Here is a 27,533-nt window from a genome sequence, read left to right as displayed (position 1 = left end):
TTATCGTTCGCATCGAACTTATAATGAACGAGCAAATGGACAAGCAACAAAAAAGCGAAAACCGCATTATATGTACACTCAGAATGAGTTTACGTGTACTTGTATAAGACGTGTTAGATGGGGAAAACAAGAAAGGGCGACAAAATTTTCTGTTAAACACTGAGAACATATTGAGTCCGTTGTGTGCAAGTACTTCAGATTAATACATCAATACATTTTCTGGACTGTTAATACAACAATTTTGTAAGTGTGTTAATAATTACAAATAATGCTTAATTATTTATATCTTGAATAAATATATAAAAAGTACGACAAATAAATGTGTGTTATTGATAATTTGTTCTATTTAAAAAATTGGAAGATCACAGTAAGTTTCAAAAATATTTGAAAATAAAAATGAGCCTATAGTCTCTTTACAATAGGATAGGGTGGTTCCAAAATAGATTTTGACATTTTTTAACCGAACTTTAAGCAATAACATTGTTTTTTGAGTCCACTGAAAAAATTGTAAGTATCCACCCGAAAGGACCACCCTAATCTAAAAGAATGAATTGTTCAGAAAGTGCATGCCAAAATATTCAGAAATGCGAATTAATTTCGGATTCTATATAATATGCATTTATCCTATAAAATTGGTGATCGCTGATTATTAATGCTAAGCGTGTAAGGTAGTAATGAGTAAAAGCTCTGACTTTGCTATCGGTCACTAAAGAGAATAATGGATACCAAAAATTTAATGTTAGATTTATATCTTCAATTTTACAGATATTTTCAGGAACTATTATTTTAGAATGTAAGTCTTTGATTAAAAATCCTTGCGGCTTATATATTGTATGACGAAACAAAGCTATTATTTTGATAAAGTACTATTAATGAATAATAAAAAAATATATATATTAATATAAAGAGTAAATAAAATTCTTTTGGCATACACAAATGTAAGCAAATTAAATATTAATTTAGCTATAGGAGTATTGATATCCAGTAATCTACTTCGACAGCCAGATTATTTAGCTTTGAAATGGCAGCTGAAACTTTCGCCTAAAGATTCCGCCTTACTAATTGTTCGATCAATAAGATCCAGGAAAACCCCGACAACGTCTCCAACCTGCCATTGTTTGCCGAATGTTTCAGCAGACCCCGAGTATACTTTTTCCTCCTTGAAAGAAACATCAATGGTGTACATTTTGAATTTTTTTCTAAAATTTTTATTCAAATTTCTACTTGATATTTATATTAACAATTGATCGAACCAGAAATCGAATAATAAAACCGATGAAGATCACCTGACACGCTCTCAGCGCCATATAAATATTATAAATGTAAAAATGCTATGAATCATAATTCTTAATTTATGAAACTGAAAAAGTAATGCGTTAAGGCTGTTAGGGAACAATGGATAAATGGTATGGGGTCAATAAAACTGCTTGCTAATATAATTTTTAGAGTATGTGACTTAATATTTTTCGAAAGAATTATAAATAGTTCCTACTTGAATTCTCCGCGATTTATTTACTGATCATTGTCAATAAGATTGTATGCAACTATAGCTGTGTATAAAGAAGTAGCAACAAAATTTAGATTTACAGAATAGGACCTAAGCTAAAGTGCAAGCGAAACTTTAAATCCTAGTAAATAATATTTTAAAAATGCGCTTGAAGCTAATGTTCTAAATTCTATTATGAAAAGCAGAAGATTATTTACAAGTACATGAAGAAAAACTAAATTATAAAGATTAATAGGTCCCAAGAGTAATCTAATAAAACTTTGAACATAATAAATCTTCAAATAGCTTTATTTTTAGAAACATTAGTCATAGGTTTAATTTGAAACAAATAAATGAGGAAAGTATTTTTCGTGATGATTGGACAGTGAGTCTCCAGATTTAAACGATCAATATCAAAATGGTTGATTGAATGAAATTCTATTTCATTCTCTTGGGAAAGGATGCAAAAACAAAAATCAACATGTATAAACATAGAGCGAGACTGAGACAAGTAGTGACCAGAAACAAAAAGAAAAACAAAGGATGTAAGAGTCGTAGACTGCAATTGGCTATGGGTAAATGGAACTCTTACTGATCGTTCTGTCTGCGACGTCAATGAAACAGCCGACTACATCGCCCACTTGATATTTATGACCAAAAGTCTCGCTGGTACCACCGTGTACTTTGGTCACCTAATGTTTACGACGAATTATTTGATATATAATTTTAATAGGCTTTTATAATCTTATTAACAACTGTTAGTCATTTTAAATGACTGTAATTGACATTCCTGGTTCTCAATCATCTTACCATACTTAAAAAAACACACTCTTAAATGGTCAAAAAAGGCAAAATATGGTATCAAGTCCTAGAAATTTGGAAAATAACGAGCACAGAAGATCTGTCATCAGTGTACTCTTGGAATTAGTGCCCTACTGCAATCACTTGCAATCAGACACATTAGATGAGTCATAATTTACTATTGTTTGAAAATATTAAATTTATCTTCAGACGTTTTCAATTCAGTTCGAAAATTTCAATTTTAAACTAAAAGTTTTAAACTGAACTTTTCAATTGCTTCTGATTAAACTGGACTATAAAGAGATATCAATGCGAACTTACATTATAACCATCAAACGCCCAGGTACTATCATCGTTTCCTAACATATTTCCTGGCGGACAATCGGCCCTGGACCATCCGACTCTCATTGGTCCAGCAGTCAAAACTTGAAACTCAAAGTACCATTTTCCACTCGTGACAGCATAATGTCTTTCGACTCGATAAGTCCTAAATGATAGCTGACGTAGTCTGTTTGCTTCTAGAAGCAATGCTATAAAAATAAGGAATATTTGAAAGATAAAATGTTTATTTGGTCGAAAAGTAATATATACAAAAAAATTACCCTCGTGTTGTTCTCCAGTTGGCGGATCCAACATATACCCATAAACTAACAAAGTCCTAACGGTTTCACTAGCAGTATCTCGATTAGCTTTCTTGATAGCATCGTCAACCTTATCATTACAAACGATAAAAAATATTATCGCTAATGTAGAGAGAATGCATACTTAATTTTAACAAAAAATTGTAATACTACCTTAGGATAAGGAACAAGATGAGGACTCCTTCTCATTTCCGAATCTTCATTCAACCCATATGTCCACCCCTGACTAATTCGTTCCTTAGCCCACAAGTTATGTGTATTTTCAGCCAATTGATCAACAAGTTCTTCCATTTTTGGCGTCAAGTTAATAGCACTAAGATCAAGTGGTGCAGGCTTGTAACCACTACTTTGCAAAAAAGGTTCGTTTGGCAACCTTAGAGTCTTGATTCTGGATGGAGGTTTGTCCATTGTTATATAATACCCAAGAGCAAGAATTGTCTTTAAGGTTTGAACAGCCAATTGTGTATCATATCGTTTCTCAGCAGCTGGCAGTCTCTCAAACTGAACAATGCAAGGATGTATCTTATTAAGATCATCCCTCTGTTCTCCAAAGATCCATCCAGCTTCGATTTTGTTCATCGCCCACATCTCATGGATATTTTCTGCAAGTTTATCTCGTATTTGCTCAACATAAGTGGGTAAGTTGATCATGGATGTGTCAACTGGAGCTGGGACGAAGGCTGTGTCATCTTCAACGAGCCAAGGGCCAGCTATGACCACTTTGTTCATGTTTCCGAAATAAAAACATGGATCCAGAGAAAGAATTTGCTGAGGAAGAAGACTTTCGACCAGTGGAGAAAATTCTTCAGGGGGTTCAAATTTGAGTCTTCCATGATCTCCACCAAGGAGGAATCTACATGATAATTTTGAGGAGCAACTAATGGCTGGAAAGAACATTCCATCAAGGTTGAAGTTGCGAAAAGATCCACTGATTGGCATTCCATTGAAGGCAAAGTTTATAACTGGAACAGTTAGATCTAGGGAACAACCGACCACGTCGCCTTTTTTAATGAAGGGTTCTGTGAATTCATCCATCACTTGACTTTTTCTACCTCCTGTCCATAGATAGGCTCCGTCATAGCCGAAGGAGTAGAGGTCGTCACCTACACCATTTCCACCCCACTTTTCACCGCCACCCGGGTATGGTACGTACCTAAAATAAATTAAAGGATTGGTAAAATTATTATTGCATTTAAGTTAACAGAAATTGATAAACCGGAATATAATTGATATAGATTCTCACCCTGCAGTATTGGCCCACCCAATTCTCAAATGAGGCATCATGTGCGTCGTCCGCTCAATATGGTCCACAGTGACTTCGAAATACCATTTTTGATATAAAGCAGAGCCTTCGACTCTACCAACAAAAATGTTTGGTCTTACACTAGCTACATGATCAACCAATTGAGTCTGCAATAATAAGTTTTTTCCTGGTAGAAGAAAATCACAAATATTATTTTGCGAAGATCGAACTGCAACTCCGTTACCAACACAGAGGGAACACAAGACGTCCAATACTTTTGGATCCCTTCCATGTTTCTCCAGTAGAGATATTATAACTTTGATGTGTTCATCCTACAGAAAACATTAGGTTAATATTTACTGTAAATAAAATCTTAAATTAAGTAGGTATGAAGATTAAAGAAATAATTACCCTCATCATGTTTAAAGCTTCTGGAGAATCAATAAGTACACAATGCAATACATCCAACATTCCTGTTCCTTCACTAGAAGCTTGAGAACCCAATCGACTAAAGAGCCAGTTTAGACGATTACTGTTTGCAAACTGTGCACAATTGGTGTGATTTCCTTTGATAATTGCAGCCAAAAGTTGGTACAAGTATCCTGAAATTTGGTCCCAAGCTTGTCCACTTTCATCCCCGGAAAGTGCCACCAAAAATCCTTGTGAAGTGATGACATTTATTTTGTCTATAGCTTCCAAAATAAGATTCAAGATTCCTTCTTCTTGAAAGAGATCCTGGCGATTTCTTAAGGCACGGATTTTGTTCTGCTTTTCTTCGTGCTCTAAAGAATGATGATAAAAAATTAGAAAGTTTATAATTTGAAAACTTATAATACAACTTTACCAATTGCATGTATTCATGCTTAGAAATTTTATATTTGATTCTGGAATTACCCATGTCGTCTTCAGGTTGAGCAAAATAGTTGATCAGATCCTCAAGGCACATAACCATTTCGTTGAGATTTACATTGAGGAAAAATTGGGAAGCCCTTCGATCAACCTGCAGTGTTTCTAATCCACTGAAAGAGATATAATTTGAATAGTAATATTTTATTATTTGGTTTAAAATACATTATTTGTTTTGTTATTACGTGATAAATTGTGTGAAGAGACTGCTGCATTTCCTGATAACTCTTGCTGTTCGAGATTCCTCTTCTTGGGATCGAGAAAAATCTAGACCATCGTCCATCTTTCCCTCTTCTTGCAAAACTGCCTGTTTTTCTTCGACTTTTCCAACACCCTTTTTCTTCGTTTCATATGACTGACAGACAATGGTTAAAAATAAGCTCATTCTTTGGTATACAACAAAATCATTAAATTATTACGAATTCGTGAAATCTTATTTACCTTGTATGAAACCCAGAGACTTGTTTGTGCATGTTGCATGATGACTGTAGAATCTCCATATTTGATAATAGGCATTCCAATTACTTCTAAGTCTTTGTCTTCTAGAGCAACTTTTTGATCGTCTTTTTCTTGCCGTAGTAAAAAATTACATCTATCTGTGGTTGCCTCTTTTCTATAATAATAAATCATTAAGAAAAATAAATTGATTACATTAAACTTTAAGCTAATAATTGCTTGTTTATCAAATATATTTTGTAATTTACCTATCTATAAGGTAGAGTTCATTGTTTGCTTCATTAACACCAAGATAACGACCTGTGGTTAAATGCCTGATTCTCATTGGATGCATCCAGTTGATGAATCCACCAGACCATTTTGTTCTGGATAGTTCTAATCGCCACAAGGATCGAGCTTGACTCATTACACTTCCTCCTTCGTAAATAACCATACTGCAAAATTTATTCGAAGAATTACCAAAGTTTAATATTAATGAACATTGAAACTCTAGGGACTTTACTACATTTATCGATTAAAATCGTTTGCAGGAAAGGAGCAGTAATATATTTCATACTTTTGATTCGTAGCTGTACTCCATGTCGAAGGTATGGTGAGGCATTCGTCTCCACCATGAAAAAACCTAAGAACGTCTCCTCCAAACACATAACCAACGTATTTCATCCGACTTATACCAGTTCCGTAAGGTTGAACAGACCAATGTGTGACATGGAAGGAAGCGTTTACTACTGATAAACCATTTTCTTTAGTTGTGTGCTGTAAAAATTAAGTCATTATTTTTTGTTAACATAAAACATTCACAATTTTAAATGTTATTTCAAAAATATGTAAGAATGTTTACCAAGTATCTTTCTGTTGCGACGGACACGAGGATCAAATCGTCACCAACTCGCACCTTTTCTCCCTCTGATCTCTGCTTTGATGCTGGGTGAACAGTCCACCAGCAAGCCTCTCCTTCATAATTGTAAAGATCATTTAATTAAAAGAACCCAGTGTGGAGTTGTTTAAAAAATAATTTAAGCTTTTTGCTGCCAATTTCTACCCTCCCCCCTAACACTTTTTCTATAGCATGTGTATGCAACTTTCATATTAGCGTAACACTGAATGTCACCCACACCTTAGGGATCATTCATAAACTATGTTACCAATTTTTGGCATTTTTTGACGCCCCCCCCCCATCCTCATTGATAACCGTTGATTCTGTTATACCTCTCCCGCCAAAAGTTACGTAGGTTTCAGTAATAAATTAACAATTGAAGTAAAAAAGTGATTTTTTGACTATATGTTGAACTTTGTCTAATTGAATATTATGTAACAGTTAATCCGGATATAATTGAATTTTTAAACTAAGAAAGGTAAATTGTCAACCAAAAATTGAATAGTTAAACTTTTAATTAGATAAACTGATTTTAAATAATAAAGACTACAATTTTTCTACGAAATACTTGATTTATTTTACTAAATTACTGAACTCTCAAGAAAAAACGACATATTTTCTATACAAAACAGTTGAATTATCAAATACAAAATATGACATTTTGATTAGAAATTTTATTTCATACCAAAAAAGACGAATTTTCAACAAAATACAAGAATTTTCAACCCAGAAGTTTAATTTTCAATTAAACAAGATTAATCTTTAACAAAAACGAATTTTTAACCAAATAATTCATTTTTAACAAAAAGATTATTTCTGACTTATAAATAACTATTTTCAATAAAAAATGGAATCATAAATATTCAATTACCAAAGTAATTTTTCAACAAAGAAAGAGGCATTTTTAACTAAATAATTCGATTTATAACCCAAGAGATGGATTTTTAACTAAAACTTTGAATCGTTAACCAAAAAACGCATTTTTAAGAAAACAGTTCAACTTAAAACCTAGTAATAAAATTTGCAACGAAAAAAATGAATTTTTAACATCATTCTAGACTTCTCAACAAAAAATTTGAATTGTCAATTAAAAAAGATTAGTTTTTAAACAAAAACAATAATATACTACCAAAAAAGATGAATTTTCGATTAAATTCAAGAACTCTTAACCAAAAGTTGAACTTTAAACATTTTTTTTCAATTTTTAAGAACGTAGCTTAACTTAAAAATCTAGTTGTTTAATTTTATACCAAAAATATTGATTCTTAAACAAAAAGTTAAATTTTATACCGACGAAACGAATTTTTAACAAAATTAGAGAATTGTTAAACAAAAAGTCGAATTTGCTAATAAAAAAGATGCATTATCAAACGAAAAGATTAATTTGGTACCAAAAAAGACTAATTTTCAATTCAACTGAAGAATTCTCAAACAGAAAGTTAAATTTTTAAGAGAGAAAGAAAAATGTTTTTAAAATTTGTATGAAGGTTTTTCAATTTTAAAACCCAGCTGTGAAACTTTTTAACCAAAAAGATGAAATTATAAACGAAAATACGAATTTTCTACCAAAAAGGCTAATTTTTAATAACATATATGAATTCCTAACCAAAAAGTTGAATTTTTAACTAAAAACATAAATTAAAAAGAAAAGATGAATTTTCTACTAAAAATATTCATCCTATGGTAGCATACTAAAAACACTGCCATAAGTTCTATTAGAAAAACATTTCCCATTTTTTATCCAGTTTTTAATTTTTATTTATAAATAAACAAATATCACGAAAAAATGTCAATTTTTTCTATTTGTCATTTTCAGTGCTCGTGAGAAATAGGAAAATTGTTTTAATCGCCAAGTTTAGTAGCTAAAAATCAGTTGAATTTGTTTTGTTACAATATAATAAGAAAAAATTTGTAACAAATTATTTGTTGAAAGTGCGTTTTATATAATTTTCAATAATTGTAGGTTTTTTATGTTATGCTGCAAGAAATTTGGATGATGGAAATTTCTTCTTAGTTTGATTCTTGTTGACATTGTAAACAAAATCAATAAAAAATGCAGTATTTGGCCATTTTTCAACAAGAAAATCGTTTTTCCGATGTGAATCTTTTTATTTATAGCCTCTTTTTAATTTATTTTATTGTTTCAATAAAACTGCAACTTCAGAATAAAATAGAATTGGCTTTATTATCTACTCTTTTCTATGACTCTTAACAAGAGACTAAAAATAAAAAGACTGACATTGAAGAAACTAATTCCATGTCTATAACTTTCCAAACAATGTTTTTTTTAAATTTTTTTTAATGAAGTCATGCAATTAATAAACTAAGTAAATGTTGATGAAATTATGATAAGAGTTTCTCATTGAAAGGATTGACATTGAAAAAACTAATTTTTCCGTCAACACATGTCCGAATGATGCATTTTTAAAATTTTATGTTTACAGTGTTGATAAATATTTCTGGTTTTACATTGAACAAATAATTCGTATTTTACCTTGAGAGTGCTCCTGTAGACCGACATCGAAAGCAAGTTTATCATTCGACGAACTCGTTGATAAACATGCTAAGTACTAAAACAAAATGTAAAAAGACATTTTTAATTTTGGAAAAGTTTCACCAAATTCTATTCAAGTTTTAAAAAAATTTGACAATAAAAATGTATATTTATCTTTTTTTAAACTTACCATGTCACTATTGAGATGCCTGAGAAGAATTGCGTTACCGTAAAGTAAAGTCCTGTGTCCTGATCCTGTACCTTTACCCTAAAAGATACAATTTTTATCTAAGGAAATTCAATCACACAAATTAATTCATGATTGACTATTATTTACAAATAAAATCGATTTATTAGACTTTTTCATTATAGAATAATTACAAATGGTTTATCTTCTTAACAAAGTTTTATAATATTAAATTAAACCAAAAATATTATTTTTGAAAAAAATAAATACTTTTCAAACGAAAAACGTTCAATTTTTCCAATTTGAAAATAAAAGTTTAGTTACTATTCCTGAACCTGAAGGATATAAACGATTTGATTAGTCACAGATAATATTTAAAACTTCTTGATCCAGAATTTTCAATAGTTCCAGAGAACCTGAAATTATTTCTTAAAAAAAAGAATATATACAAGTTCTAGAATTATAAAATCCCAATAAAAATATTTTCATTATTCTAAAAAATTTTATTTTATTTTTATTTATCGATATATTGATATTTATATTATATTGATAATTTAAATTAAAATAAGAAATATCAATTAGTCTAAGAGAAGGCCATAAGAAATTAACCGAAGCAGTTAGGCTAGTCACAATCTAGTTGCAGAAGATATTCACACAATAAATTTATTCTCTAGTAGAGCACATAGTTCATATTCCATGATTCAGCTTTCCATTATAGCCCAGGAAACATAAAGGCAACGATGAAAGATAATGTCAAGCATAGTCTCAGCAAACAATGATTAATTACTTTCACAACAGCTAGTTTATATTCAGCTTTAGTGCTAATGTATGACTTCTCATTCATATTTTTCCTAAATAAATAATTTATGCTCAAGTCTATTTTTTTACTAGACTGGAAAATAAAAAAAAAACAACAAAAAGATATCATTCCACACTAAGTGGTAAGCAGAAGCATGGTGTTAGTTAGACAAGACAAGATGGTGCTATATAAAGATGAAAACTGTTGGTGCGGGGTTTAATTTAATTAAGTAGTTGGTAATTTAATTTCCGGTTTAATAGCCTCAATATAATTGGAAATGGATTACTATTCTTATAATTTCATATATCGCATATATGGTACGGCAATTTATATCGTTAAAAATATTTATATATTTAGTCCAAAGTGAATATTTTAGCCTGAATTTGTATAGTCATTTTTAAGACTAAAAAAGCATTTATTACAAAAATTTATCTTCTTATAAGGGAACGTCCATTAATTACGTAATAATCATTTTTGAAATTTTAGCATGGACAACAGTAAACGACATTAAAAGGAATTTGAAATGATTGAAAAATTTCTAAAGCCTTTCAGGTACTTCGTGAGATCTTGAATTTTTTTTAAAGATTTCAAGGAATAAGAAATGTTTTAGGGTATGATTTCAAATGATTTTTCAAGATTTCTAGAGTTTCAAGAAATTACCTTAGTATAATCTTAGAAATCGTCTCACTTTTTAAAATGGATTCTATAAAATGTTCAGTAACATAAAGGAGTATAATCGTATTTTCAAAAACTTTGTCAGATTTCAAAGTAACTCGACGGAAATCGAAGGATTTCGGTGGATTTTTAAGGATTTAAGTGGATTTTAAGAAATTAAGAAAACGATTTTCACGGATTTCAATATATTTTTGAATATTTTATAGGATCTTAAGAAATTTCGAAATATTTCATAAGAAGTCGTGAGATTTTGAAGGATTTCCAAAGATTTAATGATTTTAATGTGAAATTGACGATTATAATAGATTCAAAGAGATTTTATAAGATTTTAACATATTTTAAGGGATTTTTAAAGATCTTGGAAAATTTAAATTCTTGGATTTTAGAGGATTTCATAGGATTTCTAATGATTTAACGGAATTTCAAAAAGATTCCTTAATATTGTAAATGATTTGAAGAGATTTCGAGGAATTTAACTGGCTTGTAAAATATTTCAATGGATTTTGAAATATTGTGAGGAACTTTAAGAGATTGGGAAATTTTTCCACAGATTTAAAAGATTCCACTGAATTTTAAAGATTTTTAGGGGTCTGATGGTATTTCACAGTTTTTAACGGATTTTAAGGAATTTCTAGGAGCTCAATCGTTTTAAAGGATTTTTAATAAGATTATTACGATCTCTATTCAATTTAAATCATTTCAAATAACTCAAATAATAATTTCCAATCACTTAAAAGTGATTTCAAATGATTCAGGAGCGTATCCTTGAAATTTCGAGGATTTCGTTAGATTTTAAAAGACATAATGTAGTTTTAAAAGATTTTAAAGAATTTTGAGGAACTTGAATAGCTTTTAAAATATTTTAAGGAATTTTCATATATTTTAAGAGCTTTCGAGAGATTCCGAAAGATTTTAAAGGATTGTAGGAAATTTTAAAATATTCAAAAGTATATCCATAGATTTAAGAGGATTTTATAGGATTTTAAAAGATTTAACGAGATTTCAAAGGATTTCCGAATGTTATAAAAAAAATATAAAGCTTGAAAAAAGTCAGGGTATTTCAAAGAATTTTAAATAATTTAATGTAATGCCGAAATATTTTAACGTATTTTGACGAATATCAGGGGATTTTAAAAAGATTTGCAAGATCTGAAAGGATCTGAAGTTATTACAAGAGATTTCAGTGAATTCGAAAACTTTTGCAAAGATTTTAGAAGATTTAAACAGATTTAAAGGGATTTGAAGATATCTAAATCAATTTCTATTATGGAAGAGGATTTCAACCAATTTTAAGGGATTTTGAAATATTTAAAAACGTCACGGAATTTCAAAAGATTTTTAAAGGAATTCATGTAGCACTGAATTATTTAAACAAACTTGAAAGGATATTAGAGGATTTTGAAAAGATTTTGAAAATTAAGAGGGATTTAAAAGATTTCAAATAATTCAACGGAATTGTAAGAGATTTCTGAAAATTATGAAGGACTTTAAGGATGTCAAAAATTTCACGGGATATTACAGAATTTTGAGCAATTTCAAGAGATTTAACGGATTTTCTATAAATTTTGGAATACTATAAACGACAATACGATGCGTAACAACACAATTTCGCGGGATTTTAAAGAATTTTAGTCGATTTAATGTAGTGCCAAAGTATTTTTATGACTTTCGAAGAATATCAGGAGATTTTAATGATATTTCGTAAATTCGAAAGGATTAAAGAGATTGAACAGATTTGATGGATTTGCAAATGATTTTCAAGGAATTTTAAGGACTTTAATGGATTTTAAAATACATTAACGGGTTTCAAAAATTTCATGGGATTTTAAAGGAGTTTCGGGGTTTTCAAAAGGTTTAACGGAATTTCCAGGGATTTCTGAATATTATAAACAATTTTCAGAGATTCCAAAAGACTTTAAAGGATTTCATGCAAAGTATTTTTATGAGTTTTTAAGCATATAAAGGGATTTTATCGGAAGATCTAAGATTTGGCGAGATTTAAAGAGATATGAAAAGATTTACGGGATTTTCAAAATATTTTCAAAGATTTCGAAGGATTCTGAAGGATTTTAATAGGTATAAAGAAGTTTTAAAGATTTTACGGTATTTCGAAGGATTTTAAGAGATTTAAAAAGATTGAACTTTATTTCAATAAATTTATAAAGATTCCAAAAAGCTTTAAGGGCTTTCTAAAAAAGTCATATAATTTTAGAAGATTTTATGTGATAAGTAAGCATTCTCACGAAGTTCAGAGGATATCAGGGGACTAATGCATTTTTACGGATTTTAGGGGATATAAATCGGTTCCGATGATTGATTGAGATTTCAAAGGATTTTAATAGATTTGAAAAGATTTGAAAATATACCCATTATCCATGGATTTTAGAGGATTTCATAGGATTTCTAACGATTTAACGAAATTTCAAAAAGATTCCCTAAAATTCTACATGATTCAAAGAGATCTTGAGGAATTTAAATGGGTTGTAAATGATTTTTAAGGATTTTGAAATATTGTGAAGAACTTCAAAAGATTGGGAAATTTTCTCAGGCATTCGAAAGATTCAATTGAATTTCAAAGGTTTTGAGGGGTCTGGGGTTTTCCTTTACACTTCCTAACGAGTTTTAATGGATTGCCAGGACCTTAATCGTTTTGAAGTATTTTTTAATAAGATTATGTAAGATCTCGATTCGATTAAAATAATTTCAAATAACCATTGCTTGATTTGAAAAATTTAAAGAGATTTGAGAAAAATTTAAAAGACTTCACGCTATTTTAAAGGATCGTAGTATATAATAAGAATTATTATATAATATAAAAAAACGTAAAACAAATAATGATGTCATTTGTATAATGGTATAAAAATTAATTTTAATAGCAAAAACACGTCCTAATTAGTATATTAAAAAAATTGTTAGAAGAAGGACAATTAGGAATTAAGAATTAAGAAAAATCATAAATGTTGATTATTCCTTAACCAACCACATTACTCATTTTTATTATTTATTTCTTTGTTAGTGTATAGAAGTGCTGACAATAAAACCAAAACGCAAATAACCAAATTTGGATAAACACCATAAAATGCTCCTATTGTAATTAAACTAAAATTACTTTTAAGAAAAAAAAAAATTTCCAAAAAAATTTTTATGCAAAAATAAAAAAGAAGAAAGAAAAATGGCTTAGATCTGAAGTATTAAAGAGAGAGCATCGTGGTTTCGTTGCTCTTCCTACCTGGTCAAATTTTTCTTACCTTGATAAGGATGCTGTAAGAGTACGGAACAGTTGGCACATATTTTTTTATAAATGTTCTTTTTTCTGATTTGATAATGATAAAAATAAAAAGACGACAAAAATAAAAACAGGGAAGGATGGAGATTTGGTTGGCTGTCTTCTAATTTTTTTTTCCTCTTTTGCTTTTTTGCCCAGAGATTTGTTTTTAGGAAATTGTTTTTTTTTTCTTATTTTTAAAGAAGGACTTTCTTTAAATTACAATAGGAGCATTTTATGGTAATTTTTTTAATTTTCCGTTGTGCGAAAAAGTTATTTTTAATTTTCCAGGCGAAAAAGTTATACATAGTGGGAAACGTTCGGTATAATTTTAATTTGTTTTATTCATTTTTTGTATAAAACAAAATCAAACTTTTCTAAACAAAAAAAATAGTTAAAAGGATAATTTTGAGTATTGTGATTAGTTAAACAATAAAACAAATTAATGATTTGTTTAATGAGTAGCCAAATTACACTAGGAATGGGACTATTCATAAATTTGCACTGAGTGTGTAAAATTATTTAAGGATAATTATTAGGAATGCGAATGTTTGAGAAATGAACCCCAAATTAACGATGTTAGTCAATAAGATATCAAATCGGTTCAAATTTTAGATACCGGGTTTTGAGTTCTAATTAAGCAAAAAGGACTCCCGTTGACCAGGCTCGACGTTAGCTGTTTCGGAATTGACAATCGTTCCAATTAAACCACCGCATAACAAAATTCTTTTACTTTATTAAAATTAGTGAAACCAAAAAGTATTTATTCTAAATAATTAAACTTTTGAAGAATTTGTATAGTCAAAGAAAAATCTATCTTTAGCGATTTTTAGTGGAAAAATATTTCAGTCCTCAAAAGATTAATGTCATATTAGTACATACATATAAATAAATACTTACTAAATTGTCTTGCTGCTGCAAATGAAAAACACAAATGGGAATGAATTTGATTACCACAATTCTCATAATCATGATGGTCTTGTTAGATTGACAACAACGCAAGGATTCTCATACGCAAAGTACATGTATTTCTATTCTAATTTGAACTAACAAGATTTCTACTGAACGGAGCCATACAAAAATTATATTCTGTATTTAAAATCTGCAAAATATCATTTAGCATTTTTCATTATGTAAAATTTCATTTATTTGTATTAGTACTATTTTTTAACTTATCAATATTTCTTCTGAAAGATATTCTTTTAAATATATGGAAGTAGAGTCCGGCCTTCATCAGTTGCGTGTTTATGATGCTCCACCCTTTTTTAACCATTCGGAATATTTTATGAAATTTACATATCGTCCATTCCGTTATGTATTTTATACAACAAAACTCGCAAAATATGAGATATTCTAATCAGCTTCTGTTTCATGAAACAGGAAAGTCAATTTCCTGAAGATATGTGTTTTTAAGAATAATAATAAAATAAGATTTCTGGATGACTCTGTATTTATAATGAGAATTTAACATTGACTTTTTGCGGGCTACATCCACAGTCGACACATGCAACATACTGGAAAGGGAACATGCGGATGCAATCAAAAAAGGGATTTCATCCACCGTTTCTGACACAATGTTGTTGTACGATTACAAAAAAATAAAATTATAGCCTTTGAGAATTTTTGCGTGAAAAACATTTTTTTTTAATACTGCCTTCTTTGACGAACTTATACGTGACCAGATCAATAATGGAAGTAAAAATTATTATACAAGGGTTAATACCCGTTAGTTTCAAATAATGAAATATTATTTTTAAAATGATCAATTCCAGCAAATATAAATGGATAAATTCGAGTGGGCTGTTTCATCTGCCAGAAACAATTAGCAATATTATTAATTTAATCAAAAAAATTTTTTTTTTATTAATTTTACAACTCGGTTTTCAGAGCAGGCCAAGTGCTTTACAAGTGCAGTTAACAGGGAAACACGAGGGACAGACATTCGTAAAAGTTGATAACAATTAACAGTAATAAATCAGCGGAGCAGAATGTATGGCCTACTCCTATCATAAAATTATTACTAAAATTGAAGTAAAAATGGAATGTACAATTTAAAATCGAAATCAGAAATAAGAAAAGTAAAAATCATACTAAACTAAAAATAGAAGCACATGAATATTCCCCAAATTCTACTTTCCTTAATGAGGAATGTTCATTAATTATGTAAGGATTATTTTTGAAAATGTTTGCCCCCCCCCATTTGCCCTATTTTCACGGATTTCACAACAATTAAAAAAATTTCAAAAGATTCCAAAGTATATCAACATGAAGTTTAGATAATTTTATGAGATTTCAAAATATTTCTAAAAATTTCAAAGGATTTCCGAATAAGATACAGGATTTTGAAGCATTTCGGGGAATGTTAAGAGATTTAAAGGGATTTGAAGAGTTGTCTCAAATATTTCGAAAACAAGTGACTAGATTACAAAGGAATTTAAGCGATACCGAAATATCATGTTCAATTTTAAAGGATTCCAAGAGATTCAAATAAGACTTTGGCGATTTTAAGAAATTTGACAAGATTTCATAGGATTTCAAAAAATTTCATGGAATTTAAAAAGGTTTTCAAATATTTCGAATGCTTTGAAACGATTTTTTGTGTTACTGTATTATTTTGGTGAATCTTAAAAGATTTTAGAGGGATATAATGGAAGTTTCACGTTTTTTAAATATTTGAAGGCATTTTATTAGATTTTAATAAGTTTACAGGATTTCAAAAGGTTTTCGACGATTTCAGCGAATTTTAGAGGATTTTAAGCGAAACTGATGTATTCTCAAGAATTTTGAGGAATTCCAGGTCATTTTGATAGGAATTTGACGATTTTAAGAGATTTAAAACGATTTTAGTGGATTTTAGGGGATTTTAATTGTACTTTGACAATTTAAGAGATTAGAAGGCATTTAAAAGATTTTAAAAGGCTCCACAACATTTCAAATGATTTCCAATAATTTCAACGGATTTTAAAGTATTTCAAGCAGCGGATTTAAAAATATTTTAAAATATTTTAATGGATTTTAAAGGATTTTAAGCAATACCGAAGTATTATTGAGAATTATAAGGGATTTCAGGAGACGTTTATGGGACTTCGAAGATTTTAAGAGATTTCAAATGATTTCAGAGGATTTCATGCAAGACTGAAGCATTTTCACCAATTTTGAAGAATTTCAGGGGTTTTTAATAGAGCTTTGATGATTGTAAGAGATTTAAAGGGATTTGATAAGATTTTAATGCTATCAGGGGGTTTCAAAAATTTCAAAGATTTTAAAGGATTTGAAGCGAAACCGAAGTTTTTTTTAACTGTTAAGAACTTCAGGTGGTTTAAATGGGACTTTGAGAATTTTAAGAGATTTAAAGGGATTTCATAAGATTTTAAAAGGTCTTATGGGATTTCGAAAGATTTTCCAAGATTTCAAAAGATTTTAGAGGATTTCAATCAATATTGAAGTAATTTAACTAATTTTAAAGGATTTAAGGAGATTTTAATGGTACTTTGACGATTTTAATAAACAGATTCATTTTAAATAATTACTTGTACGATTAACACCTAGCAAAAAATTAGCGTTATTTTCTTGAATTAGAGTTCTTATTCTGATCTCTCTAATAGCTCAATGGAATAGCACCTGACCGGAAATCAGAAGTTCTGTGGTTCGATTCCCAGTGGAGCAAAAGGGAAAAGGTTTGTTTAAAAAAAAGGATTTTTAGAAGATTAAAAAGATTTTAGAAGATTTTTAGCATAACGAAACATTTTTTTTCATTTTTCAAAATTTTAGGCGATTTTAATAGAACTTGGACGATTTTTGGAAATTTAAGTGGAATTCCTCAGATTTGAATTGGTTTTATGGGATTTCAACACATTTTTTTAAGACTTCACAAGATTTTAAAGGATTTTAAGCGATATAAAAGTTATTTCATTAATTTTGAAGTATTTCAGGAGATTATAATAGGATTTTGAGGATTTTAAGAAGTTTGAATTGATTTCAGAAGATTTTATGAGGTTATATATAGAATTTTAAGACATTCTCAAAGATTTCAAAGGATTTTGAGAACATTGAAAATATTCCAAAGTAAATATATGAATTTGTATAGAATTTCTTGATATTTCAAATGATTTAAGGGAATTTTAAATGATTAATGAGTATTATACAGGATTTTAATGGACTTTGAGAAATTCGAAAAGATGCAAGGGGATTTTGAAAGATTTTTCAAATATTTCTAAAGTAAGTCACAAAACTTCAAAGAATTTTAAAGAATTTCTAGCTAGAAAAAAAATGATTCAATTAATAGATACTCCCTTATCTATTTGGAGAAATTAAAATTAGGATTAATGTTAATTCGTGAAAAGAAGAAATGACCAGAAATGATTCTCATTCACATTGACACCCCTTAAAAAGCCTTGCGTAATTAATGGACTCTCCCGTATCTACTTGGAAAAATAAATATTTAGGTAAATGTTAATTTGAGGAAAAAAAATGGTAAATGAAAAATGATGATTCGGAAAAATTATAAATTAGGGCAAATAATGATTCGGAATAATGAAAATTCCGGTCAATGGTAATTGGGAACAATAAGGAAAGTGGCACATTTTTATTCAGTAATATCAATTTTGGTAAAATAAGCATTACTATTCTCAAGATTATCAGCTCAAGCCCCACCCCTACCCTTCAGAGAAAGGCTTCCATAATTAATAGACGCTTTTTAATCTATTGAAAAAAATTAAAATTATGGCAAATATTAAATCGGAAAAGAAAAACTGATGGAAAAATAAAAATTAAGAAAGATGATGATTCAGAGAAATAAAAATGCCATCCGATAGTCATTTTAAAAACTAGCAATGAAAATAATTAACAAATGATAAGTCGTTTTAAAAAATAAATAAAGTCGCTAATTCTCATTCGGTATGATGAATTTTTCGAATAAAAACAATAGTATTCGCAGCATTATCCGGACATCCCCTAAAAAACCTGACGTAATAAGTGGACTCTCCCTTATTCATATGGAAAAATGAAATTTATGGAAAATTTTCATTCGTTTGAAGAAAATATGGAAAAATTAAAATAAGGCCAAACAATAATTCGGAATAAAAAAAATTCGGGTCAGCGGTAATGGGAAAGAAAAAAATCAATCCAACAATAAAATTATAAATAATTCAAACAAATGGAACATATTGCGAAATGTTATTCGCTTAAATGATTTTTGGTCAAATAAAGTTTAGAAGAAGTTGAATTTGGGAATATTCATGCGCACCAACTGATAAGAACCGTGACGGAAATTCATAAATATTTCGGAATTAATGACCGTTGAACCTATATTTGAAGCTTCTAAACTCTAAAGCATAGTTACACCTACACGTGGCTATTTTAATCGTAGGAACAATCCTATGGCTACTTTACCGTCTCAGACCCAGCAGCTGTGACCAACTCTTGAAGAGCTCGTACCGAAAGTGCTTGTTCTATCACAAATACGCACTGCGACAAGTCCGGCGGGATATTCTGCAAAACATTACAGATTTCTTCCTTACCTTCCGTCTTGTAAAAAATTTCCAAAATTGATTTCAAATAATATATAGTCGAAATTCTTATATCTCGCAATCGTTACAGACTAAAGTATGTGGATTATTGATTTCAAATAGGGTTCCTGCTGAAAGTAGAAAGATTGAAATGTAGAAATTGTGAGAAAGGAAAAGATAGGCCTATTCTATCTCTCTCAATTGATCAATTTGCAACCCTAAAACGCTATAACTTCGTATCCTCAATCTCAATAATTTTCTTTCTCTTTCTACGCCATTCTTGACTGAAGAAGACTCTTATCTTTTTCTGTCAATTAGTCTATCTATCTGTTTCAAATTTCAATCTTTTTCCATCTCTTTTTGCATCTTCCGTAATCAAGGACTCTTATCTTTTTCTTTACTTAATGTTAATCTCTTCAATATGAGTTTTAACCTTTGTCTATCTCTTTCTCTACTTTTTGCAATTGAGAACTCATATTATTTTCTTTCTCTTAAAAATTCGAGAATCCATCAAATAGTTAGGGAATTTCTTAAAATATGAATTTGACTAACTCGACTTCTACGGGCAGCCACCTAGTGGCAAAACCTTGAAATTGACGTGAAAAGGTAAATAATAGGATGGGATTGAGAAGAAGAGAAAAGGAGATTGAAAAACATAGACGTAAAGTTATATTAGGAGAGAAATAGAAAAATATTGACGTGGATCGATAAATTATAGGATGTGATAAAGAAGATCGCTTTGCAACAGATAGAGGTGAAATCAAATTGACAGAAAAAGAATGACCTGGGTGGACAAATGGTAGTATGAGATAGAGTATAGGGCATTGAAAAATATAGACAGGAATTTAGGTAGACAGAGAGATAGAAAAAGATTGATGCAGATAAGTAAAGGATACGATGATAAAGAAAGGAGGGTATTGGAAAAGATTAACTTAGATTGAAAACAGATGGAAAATAATTGACGGAGATAGAGAAAGGTTACAATGAGATAGCGAAGAGGGTGTTCAAAACAATAAATGTGAATTTATATTGACGAATAGATCGGAAATTATAGACGGTGCGGTGATAGATAAGGGATAAGATGAGATAAAGAAAAGGAGATTAAAAAGTTAGGATGAGATATAGAAAAGGGCATTGAAAAAGATAGACGTGGATAGATATGGAATATGATGAGATATAGAAGTGAATATTAAAAAAGATAGACAAGAATTTAGATTGACAAAGAGACAGTGAGAAAATGACGTGGCAGATAAGAGACAGGATGAGATAAAGAAGGGAGGAATGAAAAGGTAGAAGTCAATTAAGATTAACAACGAGAAAGAAAAAGATAGACGTTGATATCTGTGGAATGCAATGGGATAGAAAAGAGGAGATTAAAAAGTTAGATAGTAATTTAGATTGACAGAGTGATAAAAAAAGATAGATTTTGATAGATAAAGGATAGGATGATATAGCGAAATTGGTATTGAAAATGATATACATGAATTTCAATTGACAAAGAGATAAAAAAAAAGCTTCAAGAAGATAAACGGGAATTCGGATCGATAAAATGATATAAAAATATTAAAGTGAATAGACAAAGAAAACGGTAAGATAGAAAAGACGGAATTTAAAGAGAAGAAAGGAAATTTAGATTGGCGGAGGGATAATAAAAAATTAACGTTGATAAATAAAGGACAGGATGAGATAGAGAAGAAGAAATTTAAAAAAAGACGGGCATGTTGATTGACAGAGAGATAGAAAAATATTGATACGGATTGATAAAGGATAGGTTACGATTATGAAGAAGGGATTGAAAGGGATCAATGGAAACTTAGATTGACAGAGCGGTTGCGAAAGATTGACGTTGACAGATAAAGGACAGGGTGATACACAGAAAAGGGGATTGAAAAAGACAGACGTGGCTTCAGATGGAAAAATAGATAGAAAAACATAGACGTGGATAGATGTAGGTTGAGATAAGATAGAGAAAAGGGTACTGAAAAAGATTGACGTGAATTTATATCAAAAGGTAGATAGAAAGACATTGACGTGGATAGACAAAAGATAGAATGAAATAGTAGAGAAGGTATTAAAAGAGATAGACATGAATTGAGAATGACAAACAGACAGAAAAATATTGAAAAACAAGATTTGAATAGATAGAGAGAAATTTGGATGGATAGAGGGATATACAAATATTGACGTGGAGAGATAAAGGAGAGGATGAGATAGAAAAAGGAGAATTGGGAAAGATAGACGTAAATTTAGATCATAAAATAATAGAAAAGATGAGATAGGGAAGAAGATATTTAAAAAAATAGACGGGCATTTATATTGTCATAATAATAGAAAAACGTTCATAGATTGACGTGGATAGTCAAAGATGAGGATGAGATAAAAAATACGGTATTCACAAAGATAGAAGTGAATTTATAGTAGCAAAGAGATATATTTTGACACATATTCTCTATCTCTTTGTATCAGTAGGAATTAAAATTATTCAAAAAATAGCATCTCTATCTTTTCACTTCCAGCAGGGGCGAAAAAGTTTATTCAGTTAAACTTTGAATCGGTTTTCACATCTTTTTTTATTTAAACTAACTTCACATAGTTGAGTTTTTAAGTTTAATATTCAAACCAAAATATATTATTTGAAAGCTACTGAAACTGCTTCAAAAACAGGGGAAATGAGGATGTTCTTTAAAATTAAATGATTTTGTATCAACAATACCAAATTTGGACAAAAAATCACCAACAAAAAATTCTTTATGGTTGTAAATCTCCGTTTATACATAACCTTTTTTGTTTAAAATTATAGATTTCCGGTTATAAATGCTACCGGTTATAAATGCTAAGCACGAACATAGACTCAAACTGTTCAATATTTCTTCATCTTCCTTGGAAGACAATATTTTTTCATGGAAAGTATCTATTTCCAGTACAAAACGTCAACAAAATAATAAATTGTACAAAATTTAAGAATTTAGCGATTTTGAGTAATAATCTGAAAAACAACAATAATATAAAAAATGTAGTTCTTTTTCAAAATTAAAAACACCAATTTTAGACGATAAATGCTAAAATAAAATAACAAAAAGTGAACAAAGTGAATTATTGAACAAAAAAATCTTTTAAATCTAATTATTTTTGCTTTAAAATATTTATTTCCGGTATGAAACGCTAACATGATCTAAATTTTGTGGAATTTTTTAGTCTTCATTTTAACTTAAAGGTTTTTTATTAAATTTGTTTAAAATACTAATTAAAAAAAAAAAGCAAAATTTTTTTCCTGATTCTGAAAAAGTTCAGTGGTAATTTTTACACTAGAAGAAAAAGTTTTTAGGGGACTTGTAGAAAAAAGCCTTTTTTGATCCACCCTAATATTTATTTATTACTTCATTATGTCAAAAAATACATCATCGCATTTTTAACGGAGTAAACAAAATTATTTAGGGGTCGCGCATGTCCATTTAAAAAAATAATATATTTTTTTAATTGTCACTGTTAATGGTATACTTTTTTTAGCATATCTGAATTATATTACTTTTAGTAAAAATAAAATAAATAATAATTTTATTGCAAAAATAGGCTAGCATGACCCCTAAATATATTTTTTTCAAAGTGTAAACAATTTCAGGGCTCATTTTGAAATCAATAGAAACAGTTTTTTAGGGTAATTAAACGTTTATCAAAAATTAAAATCTGTGTTGTTACAAAAACTAAAAAATGCTCACCTTGCTGTTTTTCAGGGTAATTTTTGTAGGAAAGAGGTCCTGCAGTTTTACAAAATGTGGGTAGAGATTTAGAGCAAATGAAATGTGGAAGGGTTCATAACTTACCTTGTCAGCTATATTTTCCAAGAAACAGTGTCGGTTTCCGAAACCTTCAGCTGCCAAGCACACCCTCTCCCCCGTTGCTGTACACGAAAGACACACCATGTCCTCCTGCAATTTCAGATTACAAATTTACATATTTTCAATTATTGTTATTTCAAAATTCAAGTTAACTTATCGTGAAAAAATCAGATCTTTGAAAAAAGTCTATGATTTTCATTTTAAGAATAAAAATAATATTACTGATGATGTCATTAAAAACCAAAATATCATTTTTAATGAAAACATTTTTAAACTTACGAAAAATATTTATTTTAACCATTTTTTTGCAGTTTTTTTGGGACGAATGAAAAATGGAATAACTCAAAAATTCTGAAAAATAAATTTCTCGAAGCTATTAAATTACCGAAACATAAAAATCATAAATTGAAAATTTCTTGAACAATTAAATTCTCAAACAATTTATAATATAACCGAATTGAAAATTTCCCGATCCAAAATCACTTCACTATAAATTATCCGAACTAGAAAATTCCCGAATTTAGACAATGAAAATTGATATTTAATAAATACTACTTATTAAAAAACAATAAAACGATGAAATATTTTTATCAAGTGAAATTTTCTCAATATTTAATGTTTCTCAAATTATTGTTTAAATTTAAAACAACAATAATTGTATAAAAATTATAGAAGAAATTAAACTTAAAAACACCTGCGGCTCGAATGAAATGTCTCCCTAATTTTTCTCCGAACATATTAACTTGTTCCAAACAAACTTTGTAGAATTCAATTCGAAGTTCTTTTTAATTAACAATTTAATATTTGGAAACATTTTTCGTATTTCTTTTTACTACTAAGCATTTTTTAAAGATACATTGTTTATCCGAAAATATATTTTTTTCAACCATTAATAATCCAAATTCAATCAAAATTTTTTAAAATTCTTATTGTTTGGGAATTGACCAATAGGGTGGTCCAAAAATGCATGGCAAAATTTTTTTGCATTCTAGAGGTCAACCATTCTCCCGATTTTATTCCAAATCCTAAAAAAGAAATTCGCTAATTTTTTATTTTTTTATTTTTTCATTTTAACAGGTTCCGGTTTTGACTTGAAGTTTCCTATGTGAACTGCATGGGGAAAATAACTTTTTGGAATTTTTAGAATAATTTTTTAGTGTTTAACAAAATGTGAAAGGAAAGTATAAAGCCTGTAGAGAATTATCAAACGCAGAATTTCATCTATCAGACATATGGGTTTGAGACCTCTACACCCCCACGAGTACCTCAAAACTACCCTTAAAACCAAAAATGTAAATTATTGATGAAATCGACCTTATGAACACTGTATTTTTATACTTTTTCACTTAGAATTATTAATATTGGTCTAGTAAAATGTTTATTATCATTTTTTAATCAAATTTGTATTATTTGAACAAATGGAATTTTTTTCCTAGGAAATTCGCCATTCCCCCTAAAAATTATTAATATTAGTCTAGTGAAATATTTATTAACATTATTTTATAATTTTTTATTATTTAAACAAATGGAATTTGTAGAAACAATTTTTTTTCTTCAAAAATTAGTTTTTTTCCTTCAAAATTATTACTATTGGTGTAGTGGAAAATTGATCAACATTAGTTCATTAATTTTCAATTTTTTAAATGAATGAAATTTAAAAAAAAAAATTTTAATAAAAATTATTAATATTTCTTAAGTGGAATATTTATCAATATTATTCGAATTATTTGATTTTTTTATATAAAAATGATTACTTAAATATTACTGTATGTATTTATGTATGTATATTCAATCACTCCTTTTACTGATAAATTAATTCTTATTAAATTAATTATCAATCAGTAATTAATTAATACTGATAATTATTCCACTAGACCCACAGTAATAATTCTTATTTTAATAAAATCAAAACGAAATGATTTAAACAAAATTCCATTTGTTTAAACAATTGAAAATGAATGAAATAATGTTATTATATATTCCAGTAGACTAATAGTAATATTTTCACGAAAAAAACAAATTAAAAAAAAAAATTTCAAACAGATTCCATTTGATTAAAAAAATAAAAATTAATGAACCAATCTTATTAATTAAACATTTCACTAGACTAATAGTAATAATTTCAAGAGAAAAAAATTAATTATTGAAAAAAAATATTTCAACAAATTCCAGTTATTTGAATAATTAAAAATGAATTAACAAATGATAATAAATATTTCGCTAACCAATATTAATAATTTTAAGTAAAAAAAAACAGAATATAGTGCTCAAAATGTTGATTTCATGAAGAATTTACATTTTTTGTTTTAAGGGTATTTTTCAGTTACTCGTGGGGGTATGTTAGAGGTGCCAAACCTATTCTTTTAATACATATATTTCTTCGTTGGATAATTCTCAAAAGATTCCCATACTTTCCCCTTACATTTTTCCGAACCCCAAAAAATCATTCCGAAAACTCAAAACAATGATTTTTTCCCATGCATTTTACATGGGAAACTTCAAGTCAAATCCGGCAACCTGTTAAAATCAAAAAAAAATTGGGAATTCCTTTTTTCGGATTTGCAATGAAGTTAGGGGGATCGCTACCCTCTAAAAAAAGGCGCTTTTGAGCCACCCTATTGGTCAATTTGACATTCTTATATTTCGGCCATTTTATGATTCCGGGAATTCCATGATTCGGGAATATTCCAATTTGGGAACTTCAGTGTCGGGAATTTTGAGTTGTCCTTGAAAAATCCCGAAAAAATGACGTCCCGCTACTGTACAATTTCTAAACAGGAAAGTTTGTAAATAATAACATTCCCAAATAATAACATTTTCGAATAATGAAATTTTGGAATATTAAATTAACTTAATTGGAAAATTCCCTGATAATAAGATTTCTGAATAGTAAAATTCCCGACAGTTTATGATATTACAGAATTCGAAAATTCCTGAATAATAAAATTCGCGACAAAAAATTGCCGAGTTATAAACTTCGGGAATTTTATTTTTCAAGAGTTTTCAGTCGTCCCTCATTATTCAGGAATTTTATATTTTGGAAATTTTATAATTTCGGGAATTTTATTATTTGAGAATTTTCCAATTCTGAAATTTTAATTCCTGCTTTTGCAGTCGCTTCTTTTAAAGTTTTAAAATTTATTCAAAAGAATTTTGTACATGATCAGTTGAACAGTAGATTTGTGGGGAATGTAACCCCCACCCCCATAAAAAACAAGCCATGATTGCTTAAAATATAACCATTAGAATAAATTAGCAATAAGTGGCAGAAAGAAACAATACTATTAGAAAAAATATTGTTTAATTAATTATTTTTCGTAAGAATTATACTTTTTCCATAAATAAGAATGTTTTTCTTCCATAAAACAATAACTCACCTACATTAAGGCTCTTGAAACAATAATGTCAGTCGTACCAGAGAGATTATTTAAAAAAATTATTTTGTTTTGGTTTTTTTTTGTAATTGAAATTTAAGTGTTTGTTTGCGCCTGTAAAATGCAACATGCTAGATGATTTGTATGCCTGGTTGCAGTCATATATAAGAATATAATAGTAAAGTAATATAATAAAATAATAAAAATAAAAAATAATATATAATGATGATTTTTCGAAATTATGTAATAAAATGTTAACCATCGTGTCTTGTAGCTTGGGATAAACAAAAGCTAGCCAGTTGCATCTTACGCAGGCGGCAAAAACCCTCGATTTTTGATTTACAATAAAAAAACAGAAAGAACATTTTTTCAAAAAGTTCTTTGTTCCTGCAGTCATAATTGCCTTCAGATTATGTAGTTGAAATATTACAATAAACGCTGCATTCTTGTAGACGTATTATCTATCTGGCAAAACTCCGAGTAGTTTAAAGATTCTTAAGATACTATTAAAATTAAGAAGTTCATAATATTTAAAGACGAGTTAGCGAACGATTAATTAATGAAACAGAAATTTGAAAAAATTAATTTAACTGAAAAAAGTGTGTATAATCATTTTGAATTAAAGAGAGAACTGAAACAATGGTGCTATTTTCGTTGAATGTTAAGATGACAGTACGGGCCAAATATCGTCTGTGATGTGTGCCAAAATCAATTTGGCTCACCTAAGAATTTGTACAGGGCAGATAGTAGTTACAAAATGTACGAACAGGAAACGCACATATTCACAGTGACGAACAAAGTTAATTGTTGATTTGAAAGATAAGTAAATCGCCTTTTTGGCCCAGCGCCATCGATTATTTAGACGCAGATGGTTCAATAGCCATTGTGGTATCACCAGACACCTGTGATTTTCAACTAATAAATATATTACTTATTTCTTATGAACAATGCTACTAAATTCTTAGTGTTTCTCAGCAAAGCGTTAC

At 28.9% G+C, this 27,533-nt stretch overlaps 1 protein-coding gene across 4 annotated transcripts in view; it reads right to left on the bottom strand.

Annotated features, from left to right (window-relative positions):
- The window catches only part of LOC117170698 (ryanodine receptor), a 99,379-nt gene that overhangs the window by 35,769 nt on the left and 36,077 nt on the right, over positions 1–27,533 (bottom strand). For 2 of the 4 annotated variants that reach the window (XM_033357679.1, XM_033357677.1), the window contains exons 3-18: positions 23,159–23,263; positions 19,222–19,320; positions 9,095–9,172; positions 8,905–8,980; positions 6,375–6,487; positions 6,090–6,289; positions 5,782–5,967; positions 5,519–5,690; positions 5,263–5,432; positions 5,066–5,190; positions 4,583–4,953; positions 4,172–4,503; positions 3,082–4,081; positions 2,890–2,998; positions 2,609–2,817; positions 2,079–2,178 (exon numbers count right to left, since the gene is read on the bottom strand). In XM_033357679.1, coding sequence (XP_033213570.1) covers positions 2,079–2,178; positions 2,609–2,817; positions 2,890–2,998; positions 3,082–4,081; positions 4,172–4,503; positions 4,583–4,953; positions 5,066–5,190; positions 5,263–5,432; positions 5,519–5,690; positions 5,782–5,967; positions 6,090–6,289; positions 6,375–6,487; positions 8,905–8,980; positions 9,095–9,172; positions 19,222–19,320; positions 23,159–23,263 — 3,445 coding nt within the window. Of the gene's footprint in view, positions 1–1,059; positions 1,160–2,078; positions 2,179–2,608; positions 2,818–2,889; positions 2,999–3,081; positions 4,082–4,171; positions 4,504–4,582; positions 4,954–5,065; positions 5,191–5,262; positions 5,433–5,518; positions 5,691–5,781; positions 5,968–6,089; positions 6,290–6,374; positions 6,488–8,904; positions 8,981–9,094; positions 9,173–19,221; positions 19,321–23,158; positions 23,264–27,533 lie in introns of all 4 variants that reach the window. The other 2 variants (XM_033357678.1, XM_033357676.1) reach the window with 1 other exon arrangement.

The sequence above is a fragment of the Belonocnema kinseyi genome, chromosome 4, assembly GCF_010883055.1.
Source record: "Belonocnema kinseyi isolate 2016_QV_RU_SX_M_011 chromosome 4, B_treatae_v1, whole genome shotgun sequence".
In the NCBI taxonomy this organism is placed as follows: Eukaryota; Metazoa; Arthropoda; class Insecta; order Hymenoptera; family Cynipidae; genus Belonocnema; species Belonocnema kinseyi.
This window is presented reverse-complemented; position numbering and strand designations above follow the sequence as displayed.